Genomic DNA, 27,929 nt, shown 5'->3' with positions numbered 1-27,929 from the left:
AGGGAGCAGCAGGAGCAGAGCTACTCTAGAAGGGAGGGCAAGCCAGGAGCTGAGGGTGACCAGAGCGCAGGCAGTGCCTTCACCAACAGGGCACAGTCGCTGAGCTGGGCAAGCAGGGCAGGGTGTTGACAGGCAAAGGCAAGGTGACAAGTCAGGTCTGAGGTGAGTCTTGGAGATGGAAACAACAGTTCAGGGATGCCAGGGACCTGGCCGGGAGCACACACCGCTATGACATAGCTTACACCCAGGCCTGAGCTTCAGTGGAGCTCCTGCATCAACGGGCAGAGAGAGGGGCTGGGAGTGCCAGCTGAGGCTGGTCAGGGCACCTCATACCAACAGGGGCCCTCATAGCCTTGACAGCAATAGAGTCCAGCTGTCCCACATGATATTCAGTTGTTGAAGAAAATGAGAGTCTCCCCCCTGTGGACCCTCTACATCATGTGACATCTTTCAACTTCTCCAGGAAGCTTAGGACCTCTGCCTCATAGTAGCCTTCCTCCTGACTTCTACCCATCTTGTACGGGTACAGTGATTCACAGCTTTACGATACAATATTGCTGTATCAGCATATACTTTCACTAGAGGGCCATATTACAACTGCATGGGAAGGCTGAATTTGGGCATTTCTTGTCGGAACCATCATTTTAAACATACTTTGTGTTTAACCCACATGGTCCATCTAAACTGGTCAGACTGTCAAACTGAATGACTATAAAAATACACATGCTACAGTTAAGTTGCTGATTCAGTTTGCAAGTATTTGCTATACTGAAGAAAAATAGTTTCACAGCAAGGACTTTGTTCATTTAATTCTAAGAAATAGGTAGGGGGTCAAAGTTAATTATTACTGTTGCATAAAAGTTCAAGAAACTAACTTGATTTCCCATTTCTCCTACACTTCATTCCAGTGTAGGAGACCTATTGCAGTAATATTTATGGGTCTGACTAAAATGGAGATAGAAAGTACAAAGTTTCACCCCTTCAAAAACATTAGTCATTGGAACACAGGTAAGCAAACAGAAAATACTTAGCAGAGTAGAACAGAAGAGTTTGAAGTTTGAAAAAAAAAAATCCAAGAACAAAAAACTGCTAAAAAACCAACAGAGAGAGAACTCCAGAGCAGAAGAGGGACTCTGTCAACGCTCAAATAACAAGTAAAAATCAGCAGCCAAAATTACAGTTTTCCCAGCTGTTAGGTTTTGTATGAATGATGCAGACTGTAGTTCTTGTCACGTGATGACAGGAGACAGACCTAAGGTTCCCTCTGATGGAGGGAGCACCTCTGAGCACCACCCCAAAGGATGGCTGAAGCTTACCACCAACAATGTACTGAAATATTTGCACCTAAGACACTGCTAGGCAGGCCTGACAGGCTGGACAGCTGCCTGGAAAGGCCAGAGAAGATGGATGGATGCTATCAGCAAGTTTCTTCAGGGTGACCATCTGTCCCCACAGGTTCCCTAGCTCTTCCCCTGGGAGCCAGCCAGGCACTAGCATGACTCGGCCCCTACAGGGATATTTCCTGTGACAAAGGAGAAACTCCTATCATATATGCACACAGTGCCATTTGGGCATTCAAATGTTGCCATGCTATTTTGGGATGCAGAGAAGTGCCACTTCCTCCTCGGCAGTGTGGGAGAAGATGCACTGAGCCAGCAGTCCTCAGATTGCTTTTCTACATCCCCCTCACCATACGTACGTTCTGGATTTTGGGTGCTCTTCCCACGTAAGAGTTGCTTTTGGTTTGGATGGGTGCAGGGGGAGTGCTGGCTTGGGTGCAGCAGGGGACACGGCAAGGAGAGGACAGAGGGAGAAGGGGCTGAAGGAGCTCCTGACAGCCAGGCTGAGAAAGGAAGCAGAAGTCTGTGACTGCTGCAAGCCACAGAGCCAAACCAGTACCCCTCAGCAGGGACACCAGGACCAGAGACAATAGGAGAAGGCGGCTTTTCCCAACAGCTCTCAAAATCCACGGATTGCCTCAGCCACGCTTCTTGGTGCCACCTGTCTCCTCGCCCAGAGGGAACCTTTTAAGCACTTTTTCACCTCCCGGCTCTGTTCCCAGCCCGTCATCTTGCTTTCCTCCCTCCCCTACTCATCTCTCAGCAGCTCCCCAGGACAGCTTTCCCACCTTCCCTCGCTAGGAGATGTATTCCCCAGGTCCCTAACGGAGCAACCATTATCAGTTTGAGAATAGCCGTGCTAAAATGCCAGGCCCTCTCCAAAGATCGTAAACAGTAGCCCACAGCCCAGGATACAATTAATTAATTAAGATGTGTGGCTTTACTGAAGAAAATTATTGGCAGACAGTGAGAGAGCCAGGCAAGATAAGAAAAGCACAAAAAAAACCCAAAACAGTGAAATTGTTGACTTATATTGGTTATTAACTCAAGGCCTCAAGAGAAAACCGCTAATGTAAAAGTTATAAAACTGAGAAAAAAACAGAAGGTAGTTATAAGACAGCAACTCAGCAAGACAGAGGATTAGCCTGCTCCAAGGAACAACAAAGCCTGGTGTTTTCCCACGTGACTGACAACTGTGTGGCCAACAAGAACGTGTCACCCTGCACTGGGGTGCTGAGAGTAGCAATGCTTGCTTGCTAGGCATGTTAGACATAGCTATCTTCCGTGTGCTTTCACCATGAATAATCGTTGTGCACTTAAAAGCCTGTATACTCCTGCTTGCCATCCTCCGTGCATGGAAAAAGATGCCGAAATATTAGTGAACCTGTGGAAACGAAGGATCGCGGCCCAGACACTCAGGTGGCATATAGGTGTGCCGCTTCCTGCTCAGCACGCTGGTGTTCGCAGATCTGTGTGCTTAATCTCAAATATGGAGAAGAGCTCAGTGCTGAATCTCAGAGGCTAACTGTAATGCATTCATTTCACAGCTCAGATGAGGAAGTGTTTGCATGCATTTGCTTTAAGCACTGCCGCAAATAGCGGGCTGTTTTCTTACTTGGCAGAAAACAAAACTTCCATCCACTGTGTCTCAGTATCTCAGCATGGTGGCCATTTCCTCAAGCTACTGCATGACTGCGGCCTACCTTCTAGCAGCAAGGCAAGCCGTGGCTTTCATTCTGCTACTACTGTTTTTCTCATTATTTAGATCAATTGATAAGAGTTTGTGTTTTACGATATAGGTGCCCAGGCTCTACAGGGAAGAGCACTTTTACATCCCGCTATATCGTCAGCAGCCACTTGGCCACACTCTCATCACAAAGGCAGAAGGAAGAATGGGCTTTGGTGGCCCCCCATGACTTGTGCAGGATAGCTTATATGCACAGTGCTCCTCAGCCATTCCCACAGCAGGAAGAATTGGCATGGGTACCTGCAGAAAGAACCAGCCTCTACCCAAAATGTGTCTTCCTCCTAAGCCAGGCAGTTGTCCTGGGTGCAGTGCAGTATTAGTGAAGTATACTTCTGGTTCCTGAGCTAAGATCTCTGTTTTCCCGCTTGATACTGCAGCTGGCATATTTCCTTCTCCCTACGCATCTGACTAATGCCCTTCTCAAAATCCAGCTGGCTTTTTGCTTTTTGAGGAGAGGAAACTCTGACAACGGTGGTTGAAAGCCTTCCCTGCTCTAACCTGGCAGGTGTTGCCGCACCTATCATTGTCCCTGAGCTCAGAGTGGGGCAGAGAAGTAAAAAAAAAAAAAAAAAAAGAACAAAACAAACAGACAAAACAATGATTTATTTAAGGGCCAAAAGAGGGAAGTCTCCCAAACATTAATTCTGGGGGTTGGCAAAACTGAAGTCAGCCAAACAGAGTCCAAAAGAAACATTAAGGTAGAGAATTATTCTGTTTTCAGCTACTGGCTAAATCACAGAGAGGAAGGACCTTCAGACGTTCCTGCTGTTCTATTGCTGAAGTAGCAATTATCTTATCTGCCTTTCACAGTGCTATTATGCAGTCAGCCTCATTTGAAGGAAAGATGTCCTGAGACAAAAGATTTAAAAATACTCTTTTGTTCGCAAGTTCCTTTTAAAAAGTGTTGTTTTGTTCTGTTTCTTTTTTTTAAGTCACATTTATTTGACAAAGGAACCTCATCATTTCATTGAGTTTAAGATTAGATCATTAGACCTGAGACACTATTATTTGTTACAGTCGTCCATGACTCTCAACCACAAGATCTCATTTCAGCAGTGGTTATCATTAAAATCATCATTAAAATACTCTTTATCACTAAAGCTGGAGATAGCATGATGTACTTTAAAGACCACTTTATCTCTCTGCAGTCTGTACACAGGAAGACTTGTCCTGAAGGTTGATGCTACCTACAATATCTGCTGGACATGTCATATAGCCAGTAAATGTTTTTAGGCACTTCAAAGTCAGTGACAGCTAAGCACAGGGATCCCTGTTCTCGGATCTCATTCTGACAGGTTAGCAACCTCTAACACCTTTCAGGTGCAAGTCAATTGTTGTCAGGGTACCAGTAATCATGACCTTCATATATCCAGGACAAACATAGCAGTAAAACTGTAAGAGGGACTGACCCCTTTGGAGTAAATATTCGAGGAGCAAACAGTATCAGAGAAATCTTTAAGACAGGTATATGTCAAAGAGACCCCAAATGCATAAGTGAAATAGGGGAAATAAGAAGAAACTCAGTAATTCAGTCTAATAATTGTCCCACATCCCTGGTACCTCATCCGCTAAGGACCAGAAACATTACTTCCAATTTCGCCTAAGTTAGCATTCCTGTCAGCTGCTTTGCATGAAGTCAGACCAAATTCAACCCAAGCATTTTAGTCATCACTAAAACCCACTTTATGTTAGGATCCGTGACATACAACAGGGTATTAATATTGACCTATCATATAATAGGCACTATTGTGCACTATTGCTTTGACTACTAAGAGAAATTACTTTTAAGTGTAGACATTGCCAGGATTTATAAAAGATGAATGAATTTCCCTAGAAGGTGACAATGCCTTTCTGACATTGCCTAGGATCTTAATATTATGCTCAATATAAATATAACCTTGTCTTATTAAAAGGTGCAGATCAGCATGTGCAATGATTGCGTGACAATACTGAACATCTGCCAAACACAGTGAGACTAACCTCATGCCAACTAGTTTCCTTCCAGCTTAGATAAGTAACTACCACAGCTACCATTCATTACAACTCTCAAACCAGCTCTGTTTTAAATATTAAACTCAGTTTTAAATATTAAATATTAAATACTAAAGCAGCTGGCTCTGCAGCTGCTCTGATTTGGAGCAGAGGAACTTCATGGAAACCCTCCTTCTCCATGCACTGGCTGGTAGACTCTCCCTAGAAACAGTTTACATCAGCCCATCACCCTTGCATCAGCCCATTACCATTTCTCCTGCTAGGACCCTGTTTAAGCCGATTAGCTGGGAACCCCAGCTTCTCAGTACTCTTGTCCCAGAGCAGACAGGCTGCTTCTTTGTGCCCTCTGGGGCAATGGTGAGTGAAGTTGGAGATGCTGAGGAGGCACAGATTTAGTAGATAAAACATGTTACTGGAATGGTGGCGTATTGTAAACACCTAGAATTGAATAACTGGGTCCTGGGAGCTCAATGGCTTACAGTTTGCAAATGCGTGGTCAGGTGAAAGTGAAGCTTCAAGAGGCAAGTAGTTAAATATGGGCCTTTCTCATGATGAAATTGGTACCCTATTGTTTAGTCTGATGACAAAAAATTCCAGTTCAGATACATCACAATGCATTTACAGTCTTCCAACAATATTGCCTTGAAACCCCATTCAAAAACACCCATATAAAAAGAAACCTTACAATGAAGCTCAGGTTTGCACTGAGTTGCACAGGATGCACTCAGCCTTACAAAGATTGATCTCTGAGCAGGCAGCTGACTGCTGTATTCCCTGAGGTGTCTGCTAGAAACGATGATTTTCTGAGGAACAATGTAGTAGAAAATCCATATATATATATATATAGTTGGAACTACCCAGCAAATCTAATGAGAGAGTTTACTTGATTAGTAGGAGGAGTGCCTCCGATGTTCTTCACTCGAGAGAATTTGAATTGTTCAAGTCTCCAAGGTATACCCTAAAACTTGGTCTCCACTCACTGAATTCAGCAGCTGACCAGCTTAACAGGAAGAGACTACCACCATAGGTGATTCAGTGATTACTACACGCTAGTTTAGTATGCAGCTTATGAAGTGATGTAGATCACCATGTCAAAGCTTACAACAACATACTGACAACACCTGTAAGTCTGAAACATGCTCCAGAACTCCCTTTAGCTCAAGCAAATGATTAATGTGGCTAATTAACACCCAAGGTATGGGAAAGACGGGCAAATTCTTTGCATGCAAGATTGTGATAGAGCCTGCTTTTTTTTAAGATGATTGCAATGACCATACCTTCATTGGAAGACTTGTTCCAAAGGCTCCCTTACTGTGGTCTTTGGTTCTCAAGAGCTGGAAAAAATAGCAAGGATTGCCACTGTCTTCTCGCTGTTTCCTTTGCAGTCTCAGTCCCTGCTGCTTCAATTGCTGTCAGAGTGGATCTCTATAGTGGTTCTGCCAAGCAGAATTATTGCTGTTGCCTCAGAGTCTGACACAGCTGTTGGTAAACTTCCACCCTGCTCTCCCAGCTATTTTATAAGGAGCTTTGGATTATCTTCTGGGCACAGCTACTGTGTTCTCATTCTGTGTCAGATACAGACTGATGTGATTTTCCTCTAGCCTAGCTAAAACACTCCAACAACTGCTTTAATTAAAAAAAAAATAAATAATTTTTATTTTACGTACATAAAACAAACACGACAGAGGAATCCAAGCCATTACAGAGGAAACAATACACTCCTTTAGATCAGGCATAAGCATTTTTCTTCCCCTTCAGATGAGGGAAAACCCCATCCTAACCAGAAAAGGTCCATCACCCCTGCAAAAAAATGGTGGAACCTCTACCAACTTTGCTCACTTGCTTCCAAGAGACCTACCTCAACCACTCATCCCTTCCCCTGGGTAGGAGCCCTACGTAAGTCTATTCAATACTGCTCATACCTGTTGCCTGATCCTGAACACTCATGCTCTACCAGAGTAGAGTTAGCTACTTCTATAAAGCAACCTGTACACTTTTTATACCAGCTCTCACATATTGCTTGAATTAAGCAACAAGTGGCCAACAAGTGCGGAACTAGAAGTACTATGAGTGCTTAGATTGGAGTTGGATAAGACTGGTGGAGAGGAGCAGCGTTTGTTGGAGGAAATGCCACATAAATGTGAGGTTCCTCCTATGCAATTTGTGTGTTCATGAGACACCGGACCGCTGTGACATCAGTAATACTGCAGTATTGCAATGTACAAGCCAAAGTAACACAAAGCATGTTGTTTTGCAATGCTACAAACACGATGACACAACTTCGGCAGCAGGAATGATGTTATCGCAACAAAACTCAGTCTCAGAAGACCAGTTGGACCTTAGGAGTTTATCTACTGTATATATGTAATGGTTTAAGGAAGATCATCTAATTTCCATTCAAGTAATGATAACAGCTGTTATCTTTGAGGCACCTTTATATTTTGGTCCAAAATGTTTGTAAACTAGATAATGCAGATTTTTTTGCATCAACTGATCTTATAAGACATTAGTGAAGTCAGGCTCTGTTTTTCAAGATATTTGCAAATTTATCAGCGCTGTGGTTATTATTTTAGTCTATGCCTAATCCTTAAGAACACCACAACTATTATATGGCAAGTAACTAACTGAATAAGGCAGATTAAGTGTATTTAGAATTACCTATCCAAAGATGTACTGTAGAAAGGCGTATGTAAGTTTTACAATTAGGAGATTAAAATGACATGGCTAGAGAGAAATAAACTGTTTTCTTGAGATCGCTGGTACCTGTTTTTGTCTTGGTTCAACCACACCAGAGAGAGAGTTTGAGTATAAAAATTGGTCAGGTTTGAGCGTTGTTTAGAAACTTGCCTGATAATTGGATGCAAAGGCTGTTAAATATATATCATTTTTCCACTGTGCAAGCATAAATTATTTCCTGTAATAAATTTCACTGTACATGTTACTAGGCTGTATATAGATCAGAAATGGATATTTATAATTAGCCTGTATTTGTCTTCACCTCTATCTTTGTTTCCAAGGGTTGCTATGGATAACTGTTCTTCCACCTCCTGTGTTCTCATTTTGCAAGGTCTTATGAGTCTCACAAGGATGAATCCTCTCTTCCATAGCATGAAATATTTATACAGTGACTTGATGAAGCAACCTAGGTGAAAAATATGGGCAATACTGCAATAGGTATTAGATCTTCCTGCTGTTAAACCTAAACAAAAGCATATTGCAGCCTTCCCGTGCCTTCCTAGGACAGCTGCCTCAAGCAGTGTAGGCAAACTGAGAAATGTGCTAACAAGAGAAACATTTTCAGGAGTTTGCCTCTTCTCTAAACTCGTATTTCCTTGGAATGCTAAAATTTACGCTAAGAAGTATGCCCAATAGTTACGAATGACAAAAATGCCCACTTCCATTTACACCAAGCCGAGATACCATACCCCATTTCCTTCAACGGATATTGCCACAGTAATCCATTTATAGATCAATTTATTTCAACACGTATCTGGGAACGGTAAGAACTGCAATGAAATACATGCTACAAAATATTTCTGCCTAGCAAGGAAGATTGTTTTCAGCTCAGCACTGCATGCTTTGAGAGACTAAGTTCTCTCAAAGAGAGACCCGTGGCCCCGTGATGGCCCAGGGGTATTGCTACCAGAAAGACCTCCAGCTCTTCTCCATGAGGGCGGGATGACTTATGTTCTGCCCTCCCAGAGCCTGAAAGTTGCTGAATGATAGCTGAGAGGGGCCGGGAGACTCCTGATTTTGAGAAGCTGACTGTGCCCTGCCGTTAGGAGAGAGTGAGCTTTTTCCTGGAAAGAAATGCAGATTCTGGGATTTACTGCCGGACGAAACTGGAGTAACTATGGATCCCACAGTTGTCAGGCCACCTGCACAAGCCCTGGCAGCGGCTGAGCTTTCCCAGCCTGTAGCCACACGCTCACTTGCTGATTCTCCGGCTCTGCCCGGCACATTGACCCAGCCGGTGGCGGGGTGGATCAAGCCGCAGCTCCGGGTCACAGGCGGGGGCTGCAGCGGCGGCCTCGAGCCCCTGTCTGGCCTTCAGCTCGCTCCTGCCCTGCCGCTGCAACGCACCGTGCTCTCGGCCGGACCAGGGAGCCGACGCGAATTTTAAAAACCCCAAGGAAAAGCCAGAGCGCTGGAAAGCAGCGCTGCTCCCACACCAGAAACCCTGGCCTGAAAACATGTAACATGTTTTCAGTGAAATGTAACATGTACAGTGAAATTTATTACAGGAAACAGTTTATGCTTGCACAGTGGAAAAATGATATATATTTAACAGCCTTTGCATCTAACTATCAGGCAAGTTTCTAAACAACGCTCAAACCTGACCAATTTTTATACTCAAACTCTCTCTCTGGTGTGGTTGAACCAAGACAAAACCAGAAAACCTCCCGCACCAGGAGCCCCTGGCGGGGCTCCCTCTGTCCTCCTGCAGACCACGTCCTCTGCACATCTCGCCTCCCTCTGTCCTCCCGCATCCCTTTGTCCTGCTGCATCCCCCTGTCCCGCATCCCTCTGCACATCCTCCCGCATCCCCCTGCACGTCCTCCCGCGGCCCCCTGCCCACGGACGCTCGCAGCTCCCTCCGGCGGGGACCGCAGCTTCTGCTCCGTATTTCCCCACGCCGGGGACCCCCCCACCCGCGTCCCAAAACGCTGCAAGCCGCCAGCAGCGGCACCGGGGCCGGCACGGCAGCTCTCTGCCCGGGGCCGCCTCGCCCCCCGCGGTGCCAGCGCGGAGAAGGGCGGCACAAAGCCATGACGTCAGAGCGGCGGCGGGGGAGGGGGAGAGAAATGCCATTGTTATGACGTCATCCTGCTGCCGTCCCGGCGCGGGACGGGCGCCAGGAGCCGCGGCGGCCGCCGGTGCCCGCCCGGAGCCGCCCCCGGCGGGGCGGGTCGCGCAGCGCAGCGCGGCGCAGCGCAGCGCAGGGCGGGGCCCGGCGCAGAGCCGCTGCCGGGTGCGCTGGGCCCGGGCAGCCGCCGTGCCAGCAGCTCTCGGCGGGGCGATGCGGATGGCGGTCGGTGCGGCAGCGGGCGAGGGGGCAGCGCAGAGCCCCGGCCCCGCCGCCGTGTCGCTGGGCTTGAGCGTGGCCGTGGTCTCCAGCCTGGTGAACGGCTCCACCTTCGTCCTGCAGAAGAAGGGGATCGTGCGGGCCCGCGGGCGAGGTAGGGGCCCCGGCGCTGCGGTGGCGGCGGGCGGGAGCGCCCCCCCCGGGGCTTCCCGGCCTCCCTCTCCCCTCCGCGCCGCCGCCCTCCCGGTAACCTCCCCGGTCTCCGGAGCATCGCCCCCGGCACCGTGCGGGACGGGTCGCCCCGCCCCGGGAGCAGCCCGGCCTCCCCCGGGGCCGCTCCCTCCCCTCGCCCCCGCGAAAGGGCCGCGGCTGCCCCGCGGTGCGGCAGCGGCCGGCCCGGTGGCGGGGGGGGGGGGGTGCGTGCCGTGGGGCCCAGCCCGTCCCGCGGGGGCGCAGCCCGGGGGGGCGCGGGTGGCAGTCCCCCCCGGGTCTTGGCAGACCCTCTGCCGGGGGGGGTCACGGTGTCGCCTGGAGCGGGGGACACCTTCCAGGCGGCTGGACCAGGGGAGCCGGCCTTAGTTTGTCACCTTAAGGGTGCTTGACATCAGAGGTCGATGACTGGAGCGCGGCGTAAGGGGTGTGATAAATGACCGAAGAGACGGCAGGTGGAGAGCAACGAGGGTGCATTGAGCGTAGTCATCAGCGACAGCTTCCCGATGTATGGCCTGCTCACTGGTCTTCTGTCACGCTGTAATACAACATATTATGTATGTTGTATATAAGCATATAATACAACACTGGGGACTCGTGTGGACATGTGTGTGCATACACAGGTTTCTCTTGCGGTGTTTTCATGTGCTTGTGGGACCTTTCTACCCATTTTTCTGGCTCAGAGAGATTTTGCCGTGAATAGCACCAGCACATCTTGTCACTTGTTTATTCTAGCTCTTCCACGGACACACACCACAAGTTAACATCTGTCACGTGGTGGTTTCCTTTTGTAGAGAAGAAAGGCATGCCAATTACATGAAATCACTATTTTTTTTCATATTCCAATCCCATACCTCATTATTGTTTTCTGAGATGAACGTATTCAGGAACTGGACAGTTTAGCCAAAACAAAGCTGTAAATTCACAGAATATGAAGATACTCTGTATCTTACTCTGAAATTGGAGCTCCCCAAAGCATGCAGCCTCTGAATAGCATTTTGCTAGTTGCATCTCGATGCTTTGAACATAGGAAAATGCAATATATTTATTTGTTCTTAATATCATGCTTTTATGTGAGGGGAAAGTTGTAAACACAGGTTGCATGAGACCTTTTAATTGTCTTTCTGTGGTCAGTAGCCATTTGTTTTGCAGGTGATGGTGTCTGTGTGTGTGTGAGCATGTGTCCATAGGTTCTGGGAACTCTTTCTTATGAAAAATCCTTTTTAGTGACCAGGACATGCTAGGTATTTTCTCTGTATATATGTGTGTGTGTGTGTGTAAAAATATATATATACACACACACGTATTTGAGATGGTTAGTGTTAGAGCAACAGTGCATTTCCAGCGCCTGCTGCATCTAGCATGTTCAGGGTGGATGCAGTGGAGCAGAGCAAGCTTGCAACTGTGTTACTACCAGCTGGCAGCCTGACCGAACAAGTTTATTTTGCCTTTTCTGCAATGACCTTACGGTTTAGGGCCTCAGACAAACCGCTGTTTTGCAAGCATAGTTTCCCTTTCCCTCCAAGATGGCTGTAACCCAGTTTTATTGTCGACAGAGAGATCTCGTTTGCATCATAAATACAAATCTTTTTTTTGTAAGGGAAACAATGAGAAAACACACGGGAGAGGAATGTGTTCCATCCCACGGCAGTTGGAGAAGTTTCCGTTTTGCAGTATAGCTGGGTCTAATTACTCCTGAAGAGCTTTCAGTGGAGCACTGAGTTAAGCGGGTGATGGGTGTGAGCCTGCCTTCTCAGTGCCAGCAGCTGTAAAACATCATGTTTTGAAGATACTGCTGATGTTTATTTGTGTCTCTTGCCGAGCTATTCATAGTATTTCCTATTGCTGTGCTCAGCGTGGAGACATCCAGGCAAATACCCTAGGTTTCCTCTCTATTAAATGTTGTGAAGCAGCGCGGTTCTGCCTTGAATCTAGCAGTCGGAGCTGTGCGCCCAAGATCGTCGATGTCAGATGATGTCTTTTTTCCATTGGCTTCAGTAGGTGGTGTATAATTAATGAGAAGGCACTTCAAGTCTTTTCTGTCTTCGCTATTGAATCAATAATATAATATCAATGCAATTAGTAACCCTTGCTTAGTTACAAACAGCAGCGGGTGACAAATATTTTGCAAAGTTATCTATCTTGAGTCAATATTTTCTGTAATTTGTGCCCCCAACAGTGTTTTTATTTTATACGCAATAACAAAAGTCTAAAAAATGATTACACCCACTCTAAAGCTGGCCGTTTCCATTAGTCATTTTCCATCTCGTTTCAATTATATAGTGTGATTTCCAAGCGCTTAATATTTTACACGTCTCCAGAGTTATAGATTACTGTGTTTTTCTTTCATTTAGGATTTCAGGGTAGGTGCAACATTGCCTATTGCTCCAGCAGCTCTTGAGAGAGCATCTTCCCAGATAAATGCAGAGCTGAATTGCTAGAAAGAGGAGCAGAATGTAAGAGCATAGCATGATGCCAAGGTCGTGCTCGGTGGAGGCCAGGCTTTAGTTTAGTAAGCGGTCTTTAGCCTTGATGTTCTACAGAAGCAGAACTTATAAAATGTGGTGCACAGGCTCCCCTGGCGCATCCCAAGGCAAGAGCCTATAATCTGACGATGAAAATAATCATCCTTGAGCTTAGGAGACACTAAGGGACAACCCGGAGGTTTACTCCTCTCTTTGAAACGTGGCAGTATGTCAGGAATTCGGAGGCTTCAGTCGTAGCATTTTCCAGTGCTCAAATGCAGGAGGATTGGTCCGCGCTACGGTACTGCCAAAACTGCGTGCCAAAACAATTTATCTGCTACAGCTTCTCCGATACAATTTCATTGAGGCTATATTACCAAACTAATTGGTCCAAATCGTGTTTTGTTTCCATAAGTTTCCCGTTCTCCTAGTAGTGGTTCTAACATGTATGTTTAAATGGCACCCTCAGAAGCATTTGGTGACATTTTGGACGCTCTTCTAAGTAATACCGCGTTGGCATCACATAGGTACTTCACTGGAAACCAGAACTTCTGACTAATACGTTGTCTTAAGAAGGTCCAACTTGGACACTTAGGCCAAATTCGAGCACCTTCTCTCTTGTTTTCCTCCCACTCAGTTGCCTTGAAGAAAAGGGTTAAGATGAAGGTCCTTAATAGTTGAGACTGTTGAAATTATTCTATTTTGTAGTTCCGATATTGCAATTTCATATTTTTCTAATACGTCTTCCTATACTTCCTCTTTCAGGAACTTCGTACTTAACAGATATAGTATGGTGGTCTGGCACGATTGCGAGTAAGTATCTTAAAAGGTTTGGTTTTATTTGAAGGGAGAAGTTGCGGTTAGACAGTGAAATGAGACATCAGGAAATCTGGGTTCTCATCTTGAATCTCGCGCTCACTTGTCATGAAATTCCCATCCCTCAGAAATATCCCACCTTCAGTAAACTCTCACTTTGGCTACTGTATCTGATGGTATTTGAGAAGGCAAAGAGATGGGACGATCCCAAGTCAGACATCTGTCCAGATTTCTGAACCGTTTGGTACTTGCAGCCCTTGGCAGCCACGCGCTGCTCTGACTCTGGGTTCCTGCACGGTTTGTGTCTCTGGATTGCGCTGGTCTGCTCAGTTTTGAATAAAAGTCGAAGCTGAATAAGAAATTGTCGGTCTGCACAAAAGGGCTCATTGAGCACGTTATTTTTTTAGATCAGAAAGCACTTGGCCAGCCTGAACTGAAAAAAAAAAAAGCAACCTTTTTGATTTCTAGTTTGACAGATACAGTTTCAGTTTTTAATCTACTTAATGTGAAGCCTTGTGTGGTGCTGATACCTGATTAACTTTGTAAACTCTTCTCAGGCTAAGTTCATTCTCTGATGTGAATCCAGAGCATGGGGAGCAGCTAGCTTTTTCCTCTTGCAGTTCAGCCGTAGTTCTACCCACGAGCTTAAAATCATACCCCACTTTTAGACTCTACCCCAGCCTTTTGCGAATTATTTGGAAATGTTCTAATGATGTTTCTGGGAAGTATATGCATCCAGTTGTGCCCCTTGTTTTGTGGCAACAAGGTAAGTCTCTGTTTTTGTTGTCTTCAAGCTATGCAAAAGGAATGGAAACTGATAGATCCCTTGAAGGACAAAGTTGACAGCAAGTGTAGAAGCAAACAGAGCTTCAGAGGAAAGTCCTCGGCTAATTTAACCAGAGTTTAAGTAGTACTTTGTCAGCTTTTTCCTCTGCCAGGTTCACTACTGCCTAAGTAGCAATAAATCCGTGCATTAAATCACTGCTGTTTATCGCTCGTGAGGCTCCTGTCTTGAATCTCCGAGCAGAAGGAGTTAAAATAAGAGAGGTTTTATTACAGGAGTTTATCTTGGTGAATCAGAGAAAATGATTTCATGCTTAAAAGAGCTGATAAAATTGAAAGAAGGCAAAATAGCTGAAGGGAATGGTATCGGTTGGCTTTTGTCCAGTAGCTAGGTGCAGGTATTTCAAAACAAAGCCTCGGTAAGTTTACAAAGGAACCAAGGGAAGAATTGCTTAAGGATATTATAGATTCAGAATTGCAGCAGAGTCACAAACAGCAATAGCAAGGGCCAGGTAGGTAGGCACCGATGGGATGCAGAGAAAGGCGATGTTTGGGGAATTAGCAATATCCCCAGTTATCTGGTCGAAATTGTAAGAGCTGACATCATTTTCTCAAGCAGGGAATTTGGAGTTTGCATGACTAACAAAACCCGCGTAAACTTTATCAACTTGTTCTCACAATATTTGTTGAGATGGTGAACAAGCATTTCTGTGTTGGCATGCTGACTCAGCATAACACTGCCTAACCATTTTGGGGCCTTGGGATCCACTGGATTACTGAAGACTTCAAAGGAAGGGCTGCAGATTCTGCTAAGGGATTTTTTTTTTTTAAAGTCAAAAGAGCGATTGCAGCATGTGTACAGGTATTTAAATGAGCATTAAACTAGTTAATTGGCTAATTAATTAGTTTCAGTGCAGGTTTTGGTAGCAGCATAGATGTGGCTGGTTTTTATAGTGGATACATCTATGTTAGCATTTTATTGCAGATGGGAAATGCACTTGTGAAGCGAATCTCCTGTTGGTGTCCACAGATTGGGCTTTTTTTCACGTTGTGGAGCCGTGTTGGAGCTCCTGAACTGGACTTTAAGACGAAACTAGGCTGGAAGGTGCACTGTAGGAACATGCCTAATGCACACCAGCTGCAAACAGACTTTCAGTCCATGGGAGCAGGCTGAAGTTAGTCTGAAATAAAACCCCTGACGTGCGTAGAGCAGACATCTTTTGCTGTACGGATCTACTCCTGGTCTCCTTGCTAATGTGGATATGTCAGTGTGCATCAAGTTTTGTGTTGCAATAACTTCGGGGATATTGGTACTCCTTTAGCAAGCTTAAAGCTTGGTGTGCCTTCAAGAACTGAAGCCATGAATTGACTTACAGCACTGATGTATCTGGAGAGGAATTTCTATCCAGAGGAGACTGGATAGGTTGGCAGCAAAGGTCCTCGACATCAGGTAGACAGTAACAATTACTGAGATTCTTTTTTTAATTGGTCTTAATTAGTCCTGGTCTGTTGTTCGTGGTGGTAAGAGACTGTTACTATTATTCCGTGGAGATACTGAAAACTTCTGGTAAGTTCTGTTGCTTTATGATATGTGCAGTTTGACTGGAGCTTCAGAGACCTAATTTATGGATCGGTGTTGGTTCTTCCAACAGAAAGTTAAGGCAGCTGACCTCCAAACAAAGCAACCTTTTGTCAGAGTCACTTGGAAATGTATGTAATCTGCAGAAACACCGTGTGCTAGCTGTGTCCCGTCCTCCATGCAAGATCTGCCCCAGTGCCTTCAGATGCCTTGAAGATAATGCCAAAGTTGCCATGTACATCTGCTGAAAAACAGGCCCGAGGCTGATAGCTGAGTTACTCTGTTCCCAGGGGCAGGGAGAATTTAGGAGACCATCGCTGACTCTTGTGCTCTAGAAATGCTTCTTGTTAACTTCTCTGGCTCACTCCTGCACGTAGAGAAAGCCTCAGGGAATTGAACTAGTATAATTTTGCCACAATCTGCCATTTTGTAAGTTTGTTTGTCTCCTTCGTGTTTCCTGTAGGTTACACAGGTCTTCAGCTCTACTGATAATGTGAGCTAATTTGGTAAATTAATTAATGTTTGCACAGTGCTTTGCAGGTGTAAAGAACAGGATGATGGTAACGATATTTGATAGTCGAGGGCAATGCCAACCTGAGCATAAAGACAGCCTGGATTCTTGAAATGGTTTTAAATGCTGATAATGGCTCTTAACATCAACTGGAAATTTGAGCTGTATGTAATTTGCGTTCAATCTCAAGGTTCTTGCCAGTTACCACAGACCCTGTAACTATGCAAGTGTCATGTTGACTTATTATGAACTTGCCAGCACTTGCAAAACCATCCAGCTTTTCTCTTTTAACTGAAAACTTGAACGCATGGACTGTTTATCGCAGCTGTGATGTGCAATAGTGTGGTACGTCTTGGAATTTGCTTTTATTGGGGGAAAGAAAAAAAATAAGACTGCGAGGCTTTTATTGTGACTTGTCAGGGATCTGTTCTTCTTACAGTGGTCAGGAATTACTTTTGATGTTATATAGTGGTGTGAAAATTTTATGTGGTCTGCTGTATATGGAAGAGCCCTTATGCATGTGCTTAGTATTTCATTAGTAGATTCCTTTTCCTCAGTACTGTCCTCATTTTCCCCCCAAAAGGTAACACTGCTGTTAGCAACTATAATCAAGTGCATTCGTGTTACATGTATGCGCGTTCTAAAGCTGAAATCATGGGTTATATATACTTTTAACCCTCCTCATATAAATATTTGAGTGTAATATTGAGATATTTGAGTGTAATCCATGAGTGTTTCTAATTCATAGTCTTATTTATATTCAACAAAGAGAAGTTGCAAATGAGATTTACTGTGCCCTCTTGGATCTTCAAATATAAATAAATACAAATATAAAGCAAATATAAATCCTATATTAAAAAATAATTAAAAATATAGAAAAATTCCAGCCATTTTGTTTAAGTGCAAAATTGACAGAGCTAAGCAAATTTGTAACATCTGTTTTCCAGTTAGGTCAGTCTTTCCCAAACAGTATTGAGTAAGTTTTCATTACTTCTTTTTACAAAGGGATTTAAAGGCTTATTTCTGGTTCTTTTGACAGTGGCTCTGGGTCAAATAGGGAATTTCTTGGCCTACACTGCAGTCCCAACTGTGCTAGTGACGCCCTTGGGAGCTCTTGGCGTTCCATTTGGGTAAGAGTTTGCTTTTCTTGTTCTCATCTGAATGTTGTTACTACTTAATAAAATGTCAGATTGACTCAGTGATCACTGGAGGTCCGCTGAGAAGATGTCAGGCTTACAAGTGTTAATGCTGTGTTACAATGTCACCTATTCGTGTTTTCCCCAGCAAAGTGGTGGCGGGGGGGAAGGCAATGGTGAAGAAAGGGTTCCTGAGTATCTTCTGCTTTAACTATCACTATGGTCTGGAACAGATAAACATTTCCCCCTCCTCCTCCCCCCCTTTCATTGTGGTTGTTCTGGACTCTTCTACTTATTCTTTTATTCACAGTTCCCTTACTATGTAGATCTGTCCTTTTGTCTCACATTCTTTCTCTCCCCTGCTATCCACAACCCACATGTGTTTATTGATGCTGATTTTCATTTAATTGGATTTGGCCCCATTTCCTGAAGCAGGGGTCCCTTGCATATGCATGCCCACACTTTCTTGAATGTTACGTTCATGTGAAGGGAGGGAACAAAAAAGGCAGTGAGTGCTCCTAAAAGGAGTTTAATATGCAACTAAATGTTTTGTGACTAGCTAAACTACAGCTGTGAACCTACTGCAGTGAAAAAGTATGATTCTTTAAAAACAAAGCTGTGCATTGCTTCGAGATTTTTCTGTTGGCTGCTGAATTGTGTATCTGGCTGCACTGGTCATCTACTTCAGAGTGCAGATTGCTTTGTGTGGACTTCATGGCTGTCTTTAGTTTTATACACTATGAAGCACGCTGATGGTGCTCTACTTACCACCTATTATTTTATCCTAGGCCACGTAATTTTGTGTATTTCAGTCAGCTACGTGTCTGAGCTGAGCCCTGTGATCTTTGTAACCAAAGGCCACTTTTATCTCATGACTGCGTAGCACCTATAAAATGGGGCTTCGTGATAGCTCACCAAATTGTTAACGGGTAGATATCTGCCTCGGGTGCCAGATGCCTGGTTTGGGGGTTTGGGTTTCTTTGGAGGTGGTGGTGATGTGGTAGTGTTTTTGGGGGTGTTGTAGTTGGGGTTTTTGTTAGTTTTTTGGTTGTGTGTTTTTTTTTTTTTTCCCTGCAATGAAACATCAAGGATTGAGTAAGACTGAGACTGGATGAATCTTTCCTAAGACAAGTCAGAAATGCATTTTGAGGATCCACCAACATTTGGTTGAAGATCCACCAACATTTGATACTATTCCTTTAAGAGGGAAATTCGTGTGGGACATCACTGTTGGAGCATTATTAACAGGATGTAGGCGAACTTTTAATTTCCTTCCTCTTTGTGAAAGGTCCATTTTAGCTTCTTACTTACTGAAAGAAAAACTGAACATTCTTGGCAAGCTGGGATGTTTGCTGAGCTGCGCTGGGTCTGTTGTTCTCATCATCCATTCCCCAAAGTCCGAGAGTGTAACAACTCAGGCTGAGCTTGAAGAGAAGCTTACAAATCCAGGTACTTTGTTCTTTTATTAACTCATAATGATTTTGTGAGATTGATCAAGACCACGCAGGAGGAAGAGGCTTACCGCTTCCATCAGGTAGGAAAATTGACTTCTGAAGAAACCATGACGTGACAGAGGCAAACCAGTACCGCTTTTGTGTGGGAAAACTATGCCTTGCTGTACTTGGAACTTGTCAGATTGATACCTGTGTGCAGAAAGGAAAATGTGGATACTTTTGAAAATGTTATCCTGCACAGCAAGCTCAGAACAATGGCCATTTGAACTTGTAATTTTCTAAAACTATGAAAAAGTGTATCTGGCTACTTAGAGATGAAAGGTATAATTCTAGGATCTCAATTTAAGTTGTTTTATGCAAAACAAAAAATATTGATTGTCTTTTGTTCTTTAATTCAGCATTTGGGTTTTTTATTAAAAGTTTATAATAGATACCAGTTACGTTCAAAGCAGATTTCTTTGCACAATAAAGGTGTGTAGAAATACGCTGTTGAGACATACGCTGAAATGCCTGTTCTTTCTCACAGAGGATGTAAAGCCCCACTAGCTCCTGGAGGACACAGACTAGTGCTAATGCATACCAGACCCCCTTTTATTTTTCTTGCATAAGAGCTAAACTGCCAACTATTGTTACTTCCTTTAATTGCTATAGGTGAGAGAAACTCAAACCTAATAACATCAGCTAGCCAAAAAATTTGCAAACACAGAAAAGAAAACAAATACTCTGGTCTAAATTTACCATTTCAATCTGACCAAAATAAATTGGAAATATATTTCTTTAAAACTGTAAAGCATGAAATGTTTTTCAGCAGTCTAATCTGTGTACTGTTGCTATAATGTAAATGATATGGCCTCCCAGTTCTTCCAACTCTCCCTACTCACCGTAATGGGATCTAACTTTGTTTAAGCTCTTTGCTAGATCCACACACCGTGCTTTATTGAACTGGTTATTAATGAGGTGTTATTACTGCTGTCTGTCATAGGGGTCTTTAAGGAATGTAATCCTGATGGAAGAGAGAATGAAAAGAAAGCAAGCCATCTTAAATCCAGTTCAAATGTGCAACAGTGTGTATTTTACTACATGATGGTTTGTTTTACCCAAAGAACATGACAACATCATCAGTTGCAGATGCCCACATCTCTAAAAGCTCAGTGATTTGGATCTATATTCAATAGCAAATCTTAATCCTGGTGTATACCTGAAGTTCACTGGTATGACATGATTTGCCTGCTAAAATCTTTAGAAGACCAAGAGTTCTCACCTTGCTATTATCTTGTTTTCTTTTTGTTTTCCAGTTTTCGTGGGTTATCTCTGCATAGTGCTGCTAATGCTTCTCCTGCTTATCTTCTGGATAGCTCCAGCTCATGGACCTACTAATATCATGGTTTACATCAGTATTTGCTCTCTGTTGGGCAGTTTCACTGTTCCCAGCACAAAAGGCATTGGGCTGGCTGCTCAAGATATCTTTCACAATAACCCCTCGAGTCAAAGGGCTCTGTACCTCTGTCTGGTACTTCTGGCAGTATTAGGATGTAGCATTATCATTCAGTTCAGATACATCAATAAGGCACTGGAATGTTTCGACTCCTCTGTGTTTGGTGCCATCTACTACGTTGTGTTTACCACCCTAGTCCTGCTGGCTTCAGCCATCCTTTTCAGGGAATGGAGTAATGTAGGAGTGGTAGATTTCTTGGGAATGGCTTGTGGATTCACCACAGTATCTATTGGAATTGTTCTTATACAAGTCTTCAAGGAATTTAACTTTAATATCGGGGATTTAAATAAGCCTAACATGAAGACAGATTAAAATATTTTTTGAGGGGAAACTGGATGGCTCAGGGAAGGATGCAGAGCCTTTCATTTCTAGGTCACTGATTCAAATGTGATTCAGGTTGGTAGTTACCCTCTGACGATTTGGTGGCCTACGTGAAATGAATCGGAGGCCTCCATCCAGTTTCAAAGGAACAGTTGTCCATGTACCCCAGTCAACACAATAAATGACCTTAATTGGAACCACTGATTGAGTCAGCATAGAGACCGATGTATTTCCTTACTGTAAAAGATAATCCATCAGAAACGATCTGGGGATATTCTGACAGACCTGTGTGTGAAAGCTTGTATTGTGGCTTCTGAGGTACCATTTCTGTGGGCAGAGAACATCAGTTTCTAATGCACTCAATCTGACACCTTTCATGAGTGAGGTATACCTTAAAATATGGGGGGAAAAAAATGAGTGGAACAATTTGTTAATCTTGATATAGCAACGTGTTCACCGTCAAGGCTGTGAATTCTGAGACAAATGTTGGTTGAACCGTGGACTGCAGATTTGTCATTTTTAGTGACTGTCTCGGCAACTTGGTCTGCCATGCGGTGAAGACACTGGGGAGTTTTAAATTGAATGCTATATACAGAGCAGTGGACCCTTAAAAATCTTTCACTAATTACTTATCAGCTGATGGTAGTGTCCAGGTACGCATTTTTCTTTGTAACTTATGTGCATTAAGACATGCCGCATTCATCTGAGAGTTTTTAATTGGGAGCAGACAGAAAGACTGTGAAGGATGTGGAAATGATGCAGAGACTCATTGCCTATATGGTGGCTTATTTCTAAGTGGCTCAGAACTATTTCAGTGCCTTTGTAATCCAAAAATACTGCATAAATGTGAATGTATTTGTTTCAGATGGCCTATACCGGTTTAATAATTCAATTTCACTGTCTATAATATTGGACTGTATTCAAATTCTAAACACGTAAAGCATCCAGAAGGAGCCACACATTTTTGGAAGAATTTACAAACCTGAATCGAAACCCTTAGATGCCTTGACAGCTTCTGAAAAACCCATGGCCCTAATGGGAAGGGGTAATCTGCGGGAGGACTGTTTAAAGCAGTCCAGCATACCTTTATTTTAGTGAAGTGACTGAATACGGGAAACCATTTTGTGAAGTAGCTAGTAAGCAGGGACCACAAAAAAAGAAGATTGAGAGAGAAAAGCATGAGATTTCTTATAGCTCAAGAAAAGATGGTCTGATCCTCTTGTAACGTGGGAAAAGGAGGTTAGACTGAAAAAGCATAGGCATTCAGAGAGCTGAGTTTCAGATAACCAACGGGGATATACATCCAGATCCAGTAATTTACAGACCTGTGTGAACAGTCCAGCCATAATATGTTGACAATGAATACAGATAGCTTAAGCTATGATTGGAATCTGAACCATTCAGTTTAAACCATTTAGAGAACATTGATATGTCAAAGAAAGAAATAGTTAATTTTCATGTTCTATTTATATTTGGTAGTTAAAACATCACGAGTCAAAAACGTGTAAGGAAAGCTTGAAAAGTAATGAATGTTGGTTTCCATTTAAGTACACAAATGGAAGCATACAGTGGAACTCAACATCTCTAGTTCAGAACGTCTCTTGAAACAAACAAAAAACCCCCAACGTGATTACGAGACAGTATTTGAAGAAGTTCATGATGCTTTATCAAGAAATCATGAATGTAGCTTTGTGGCTGGCTGACAGGAACGTGGACCTTGATTAATGGGGAGTAATACTGTCCACTCTCGTGATGGTTTTTGTTGACCTGAATTAATGTTACCTTAAAACTCAGCCTCCGTTTTCATTTAAAAGGAATGTTATAAGCCCTTTTGATGGCAGCAATAATTGTGAACAGTGAATCCTAAAGACTTAGTATTCTGAAGGGACTGTTCTGATGGAGTAAGGGCTCCGCTCTGTTATTTGGAAGCTTGTTTTATAACTCCAAACTGGGGGGAATGACTCTGAGTTGGCAGAAACGTACATTGCTATAGACCAGCACAGAAACTGAGTATCTTGGTGAAATAAAATAGCGCTAGCAGAGAAAAGGCCATCTTCATGGATTTTCAAATACTGCATATGGTTTCTAGAAAGTTTGAGAATTGTAGATGAGGGGAATTGGACTATGAAAGCTGGTTAAAACTAACTTCTGTCCATTATTGAGTGGAAGATGGTATCTTGGTTCTCAGCAGACAGTTAGGTTTTTTTGTATGAATCCCCTTTTTTCCGATTGAAACCGGAATTGTACATAGGTTATGAGACCTGTAGTGACCTACTTTTTAAAACAATGTTAGCTGTTTTCTGAAGCAGTCAAACCTTCTTTTCAAAATTCAAATTCAGGGTTCATGAGTTGCATGTTGCACTAGCCTTTAATCTCTGAAGATTTCTGTGAAAATCTTTAGGTCAGAATGGAAATGATTGTGGTCTCATCTTAGTCCTCCTTTGGCCATATTTGTTTTGTTTTAAAATTCATTCCTATTTATTTAGAAAGTGCCTATCCTAGTATGTTAGGTGCATATACAAATTATTAGTAAATATTAAATCCAAAATAACTTGACTGCCCTGTCTAAACCTTGCCATTTTCTCCACCACACACACAAGTTTACTTGATAAGCACTCACTATGCAGAGTAAGAAGAAAGTAGCAGCCGTGTTCTGTGGTCCTCTGACCATCCTTACGGCTGATAAATGTCTGCATAGGTTTCTTCTCTTCTCCCCAGCTGCTCCTCATCTGTGATGAACTTTCTAGAAATGTCTAATTAACCTTGTTGCTTAAAACAGAGATGTCAAAAGCCAGCACATGAGGTGAAAGAAATTCTCGTGGCCTTGCGCATCGTTTATATCTGCAGCCTTTCACATCATGAACGCTAAATAATGGAAACCTTTATTTTTGCTACTTTGTTCAGTATGCAGCAGTGTTCTTTTGAGTTCTGCTGTACCTGGATCTGGTTCAGTTCTAACTTTAGAAATGTATTAGCATTTTCTGTTGTCACTACTGGTATGATTCTTCTCCCCTCCATCCCACACCCTCCTCGTTCTAGGTGGCCTACCTTTTTTTAGTCCCGTTGCTTTTCTGATTTAAAAGGAGGCACTGTTGAAGTTGAATTTTAGCCATTCCCTCTTTTTTCCCCCCCCCCCTTTGACAAGTAAGCACTTTGAATAAGACAGATAACTGAGTTCCATCATCTCAGGGAGCAAGTGTGCATAGTTGTCTCCTGAGCTTTGGTGTCCCTCATGGGTCTGCCCTCTTCACGTTCTCTTTGCATTACATCTGTCGATAGCTACGAGCCAGATGACTTCAGTTCTGATTCCAAAGTAGAAGTGGGAGAGGCTACACATACCAAAAGTGGACTCATTACAGCGGTGGGATGCATTTGAATTAAATTCAAATCCATATGAAAGGCTTTTCACTCCATATGTCTGGCTTCTATTATACTTGTCAAACATTACTTACTTGATACTCACTTGAAGATAGGTCTTTGATCATTATCCCTTCAGTGTATGGAGGATTTACCTGTGTCAGTCACAATCTTTATTAGGTGTCAAACACAAAAATCCCTCAAATGTTCAGTAGGAGAGTAGAAACCTTTTTGATACAACAACAAAAAAAAATTTGTTACACCTTAAATACTTATGTAAAAAAGAAAAGTATCTAAACAAGTTATCTGCTGTATTGACTTTCCAGGACTCTGTATGTGTAAATAGAGCCTATTTATTAGTGAGCTGTGACTAACATTAATAAGAACCTGTCATATCACAGTTTGACAAGTGAGGCTTCCTATTAATAATCTCGGTTTATATTGAATATACATATTTTTCTGAAGTAACTAGCACTGAAAAATGAAAACACTGGATTTTATTTGCTGAAATACTAGAATCTGAGGTTTAGCTTTCCTTTTTATTTAAAAAACAGGGGGGTTGTATTCGAAGAAAGATTTGGGGTTATTAAATATGGGGTGCTTAAAATGGGCCATTATTTGCACATTATACCCCTCTCACCTTCTTGTTTCATAGATATAAAACATCAAGGATTCTACATATCTTCCTTGGTTGTATTGAGATGGTGTAACTGCTGAAATTTTACTGTTAAATCAAATGTTATCAAATGTTTATCTATTACCTGTTTTCTTTACAGAGATTAGCCTTTGTAATAACTCTTTGGTGCTACTGAATATGGGCTTAAGTGATGCAGAATTTTAGTGTGTACCATGTTAGGCACCAATGATGTCAGCAGTTATTATTACTAATGCCCAAGTGTTTCAGACAGCAGTGTTGAAATGTTATGGATTAAGAAATCTTTTTTAAAAGCTGCAAATAAGTGGGGTTTTTTTATTGTTTTTTGTTGTGGTGTGTCCCCCCCCGCCCCCGACAGTTGCTCTACAGAGTGGAAAATATTACACAAAAGGGGTATTTTCAAGTTAAATACTTTTTCAACTGTGGAACTTTCTCTTTTTTTATTTTTTTTTATTTCCTGGAATGTAAAAAATAGTTCTAATGGGATATGGGGAAAAGGTGGATGGCAACAAATACACAGTGTCAGGTTTGGTTGCTTCAATGCTATTGCAATATAGTTACTACAGATTACATAAAAATGGTTTATTTTATTAGCTTCCAAATAATGTATATATAGATTTGTTAATGGCTTATAAGTCAAGCTTACTCTCTTTGCTTTTTAAGAAATAGTTATAGGCATGTTGTATTTGCCTTGTGTAAATTATAAAAGGCTATTTATTAAGTTTTCTGATAACTAATCTATTTATTAACCTGTATTGTTTTAAAATAAATGATTTATTTCTAGCTCAATGCTTGTTTTGTGACTCGTCCTCTTTATCACGTGGGGGGGGGAGGGATCAGTTTCCCACACATCTAGCTGCTGTACAGCCTAATCCCAGTTCATAAGCCCGAACTATTTCCATTACCCTTTAATAAAATAGCAGCCTTGCTTTTACTGAGAGTAACAGATTCTTTCATGTGCACAGATCAGTTGCCACACGAAGGGTTCGGTTGTCATATAGTGGTGTCTACCAACAAGCTGGAGCCTTAATGTCTTCATTGTACTGAAGTTTGCTCACAGGTAAAATGAACGTTTCTCTAGCAGAAATGTTTGTTGGGGCCTGAGTAGCTTCAAACTGTGTCTTAAGGGTTATCATGCGCTCTGTTCCTGCGTTCCCGTACACTGGCTACTTGCTAGAGCTTTTATTTCAAGATCTACTACTCCACAGTTGGGTGTGCATCGAGTGGCAACAGCTGTAAGGAAGTCTGTGTCACCAGTCTAATTTACTGTCACAAGAGCTTCCTGCAGAAAGAATCACTTGGAAAATTACAGTGGCTGCCAATCTAATCCTTCATCTGAAATTCTTAGCTTCTCCTATCAGGTACTGGCAAATACGTGACTTTCAGGCGGGGGGTGGGGGTGGGGTGTCGGGTTTTGTTTTTTTTTAATGGTGGGATTTATGATTAAGAACTGCTTCAGTCTTTGTGTTTTAGGGGATGCATCAGTATTACTGCTGGTCAAAATTGAAAGTTATTTTTAAACAAGGAAATTAGCTCCTCTCCAATATAAAATGTTCTATGCAGTGGAAAAGATTGGCATGGATTCTTTACTGGGTATGTCATTGCAATTTTATTTTTAAAGGTGTTGATGATATTAATGCAATGTACAAAGATAGACTAGAAAACTAGAGAGGCTTTCCTTTCTACATGCAGCATCTCTGATTTTTAAGTAAATAGGATAAGGAGGATGTATTTTGAGAACACATTTTTAGCAGGAAAATTCAACTCTCTATTCTCTTCTTGTGCACCTCTGGAGTTAGGCCTCTAAGGCAGCATTGTGGTAAAGGCAAGTATGCCATTTACACCACCGTTATTGCTGAAAGTCTGGGATGTAACCAATCCTGAGCATATGTATCTCACCCACATAGTTCATATGGGAAGAGACCAAAATCTGATAGTGCCAAAAGGAGAAGGAAAAAAAAAAAGTCCCATTGATTTTTCTGAGGTTTGTTCTAAGAGCTTAAGTCTTAAGCAGAGTCCCTTAAGTTCCTTGTATATGACAGTGCAACTGTTGTACGAGCAGACTCGCAGACATGGCTTCTTTGTTCTGCTCAGCTGTCTTCATTAAATGCAGCAGGGACATGGCCACCAGAGACCCTGTTACAGCTGCCTGATTCCCTGATCAATTTTCTGCCAGGTATGGGCCTCACTGAATTCACCACCCTGGTGGGATACTTTAAACAGGTTCATGAGAGGCAGGTCCTGCTTGACCAACCTGATCTCCTTCTATGACCAGGTGACCCGCCTAGTGGGTGAGGGAAAGGCTGTGGATGTGGTCTGCCTGGACTTCAGTAAGGCCTTTGACACCGTCTCCCACAGCATTCTCCTCGAGAAGCTGGCGGCTCACGGCTTAGACAGGTGTACTCTGCGCTGGGTCAAAAACTGGCTGGACGGCCGGGCCCAGAGAGTTGTGGTGAATGGAGTTCAATCCAGTTGGCGGCCGGTCACGAGCGGTGCTCCCCAGGGCTCAGTTTTGGGGCCGGTCTTGTTCAATCTCTTTATCGATGATCTGGATGAGGGGATTGAGTGCACCCTCAGTAAGTTTGCAGACGACACCAAGTTGGGCGGGAGTGTTGATCTGCTCGAGGGTAGGAAGGCTCTGCAGAGGGACCTGGACAGGCTGGATCGATGGGCCCAGGCCAACTGTATGAGGTTCAACAAGGCCAAGTGCTGGGTCCTGCCCTTCGGCCACAACAACCCCATGCAGCGCTACAGGCTTGGGGAAGAGTGGCTGGAAAACTGCCTGTCGGAAAAGGACCTGGGGGTGCTGGTTGACAGCCGGCTGAACATGAGCCAGCAGTGTGCCCAGGCGGCCAAGAAGGCCAATGGCATCCTGGCCTGTATCAGAAATAGTGTGGCCAGCAGGAGTAGGGAAGTGATCGTGCCCCTGTACTCGGCACTGGTGAGGCCGCACCTCGAATACTGTGTTCCGTTTTGGGCCCCTCACTACAAGAAGGACGTTGAGGTGCTGGAGCGTGTCCAGAGAAGGGCAACGAGGCTGGT

The 27,929-nt window shown here is 43.4% G+C and overlaps 1 protein-coding gene across 1 annotated transcript; it reads left to right on the top strand.

The window, feature by feature from the left end:
• Positions 1-9,895: 9,895 nt before the first annotated feature.
• NIPA1 (NIPA magnesium transporter 1) lies at positions 9,896-25,668 on the top strand. Its single transcript, XM_076358863.1, has 5 exons — positions 9,896-10,259; positions 13,546-13,593; positions 17,509-17,599; positions 18,894-19,054; positions 20,355-25,668. Exons 1-5 carry the CDS (start codon positions 9,896-9,898, stop codon positions 20,864-20,866), a joined length of 1,176 nt encoding a protein of 391 aa, XP_076214978.1. The 3' UTR covers positions 20,867-25,668.
• The last annotated feature ends 2,261 nt before the right edge of the window (positions 25,669-27,929 follow it).

The sequence above is a fragment of the Aptenodytes patagonicus genome, chromosome 1, assembly GCF_965638725.1.
Source record: "Aptenodytes patagonicus chromosome 1, bAptPat1.pri.cur, whole genome shotgun sequence".
Classification (NCBI taxonomy): domain Eukaryota; kingdom Metazoa; phylum Chordata; class Aves; order Sphenisciformes; family Spheniscidae; genus Aptenodytes; species Aptenodytes patagonicus.
Note: the sequence above shows the minus strand (reverse complement) of the source record. Positions and strands in the feature narration are given on the sequence as shown.

Excerpts from the sequence above, each read along its gene's own strand:
- NIPA1 (XM_076358863.1), top strand. The coding sequence starts at position 9,896 with ATGACGTCATCCTGCTGCCGTCCCGGCGCGGGACGGGCGCCAGGAGCC. Across the intron at positions 10,260-13,545 it reads CGTGCGGGCCCGCGGGCGAG|GAACTTCGTACTTAACAGAT; the intron begins GTAGGGGCCCCG and ends TTCCTCTTTCAG. Across the intron at positions 19,055-20,354 it reads AGAGAAGCTTACAAATCCAG|TTTTCGTGGGTTATCTCTGC; the intron begins GTACTTTGTTCT and ends TTTGTTTTCCAG.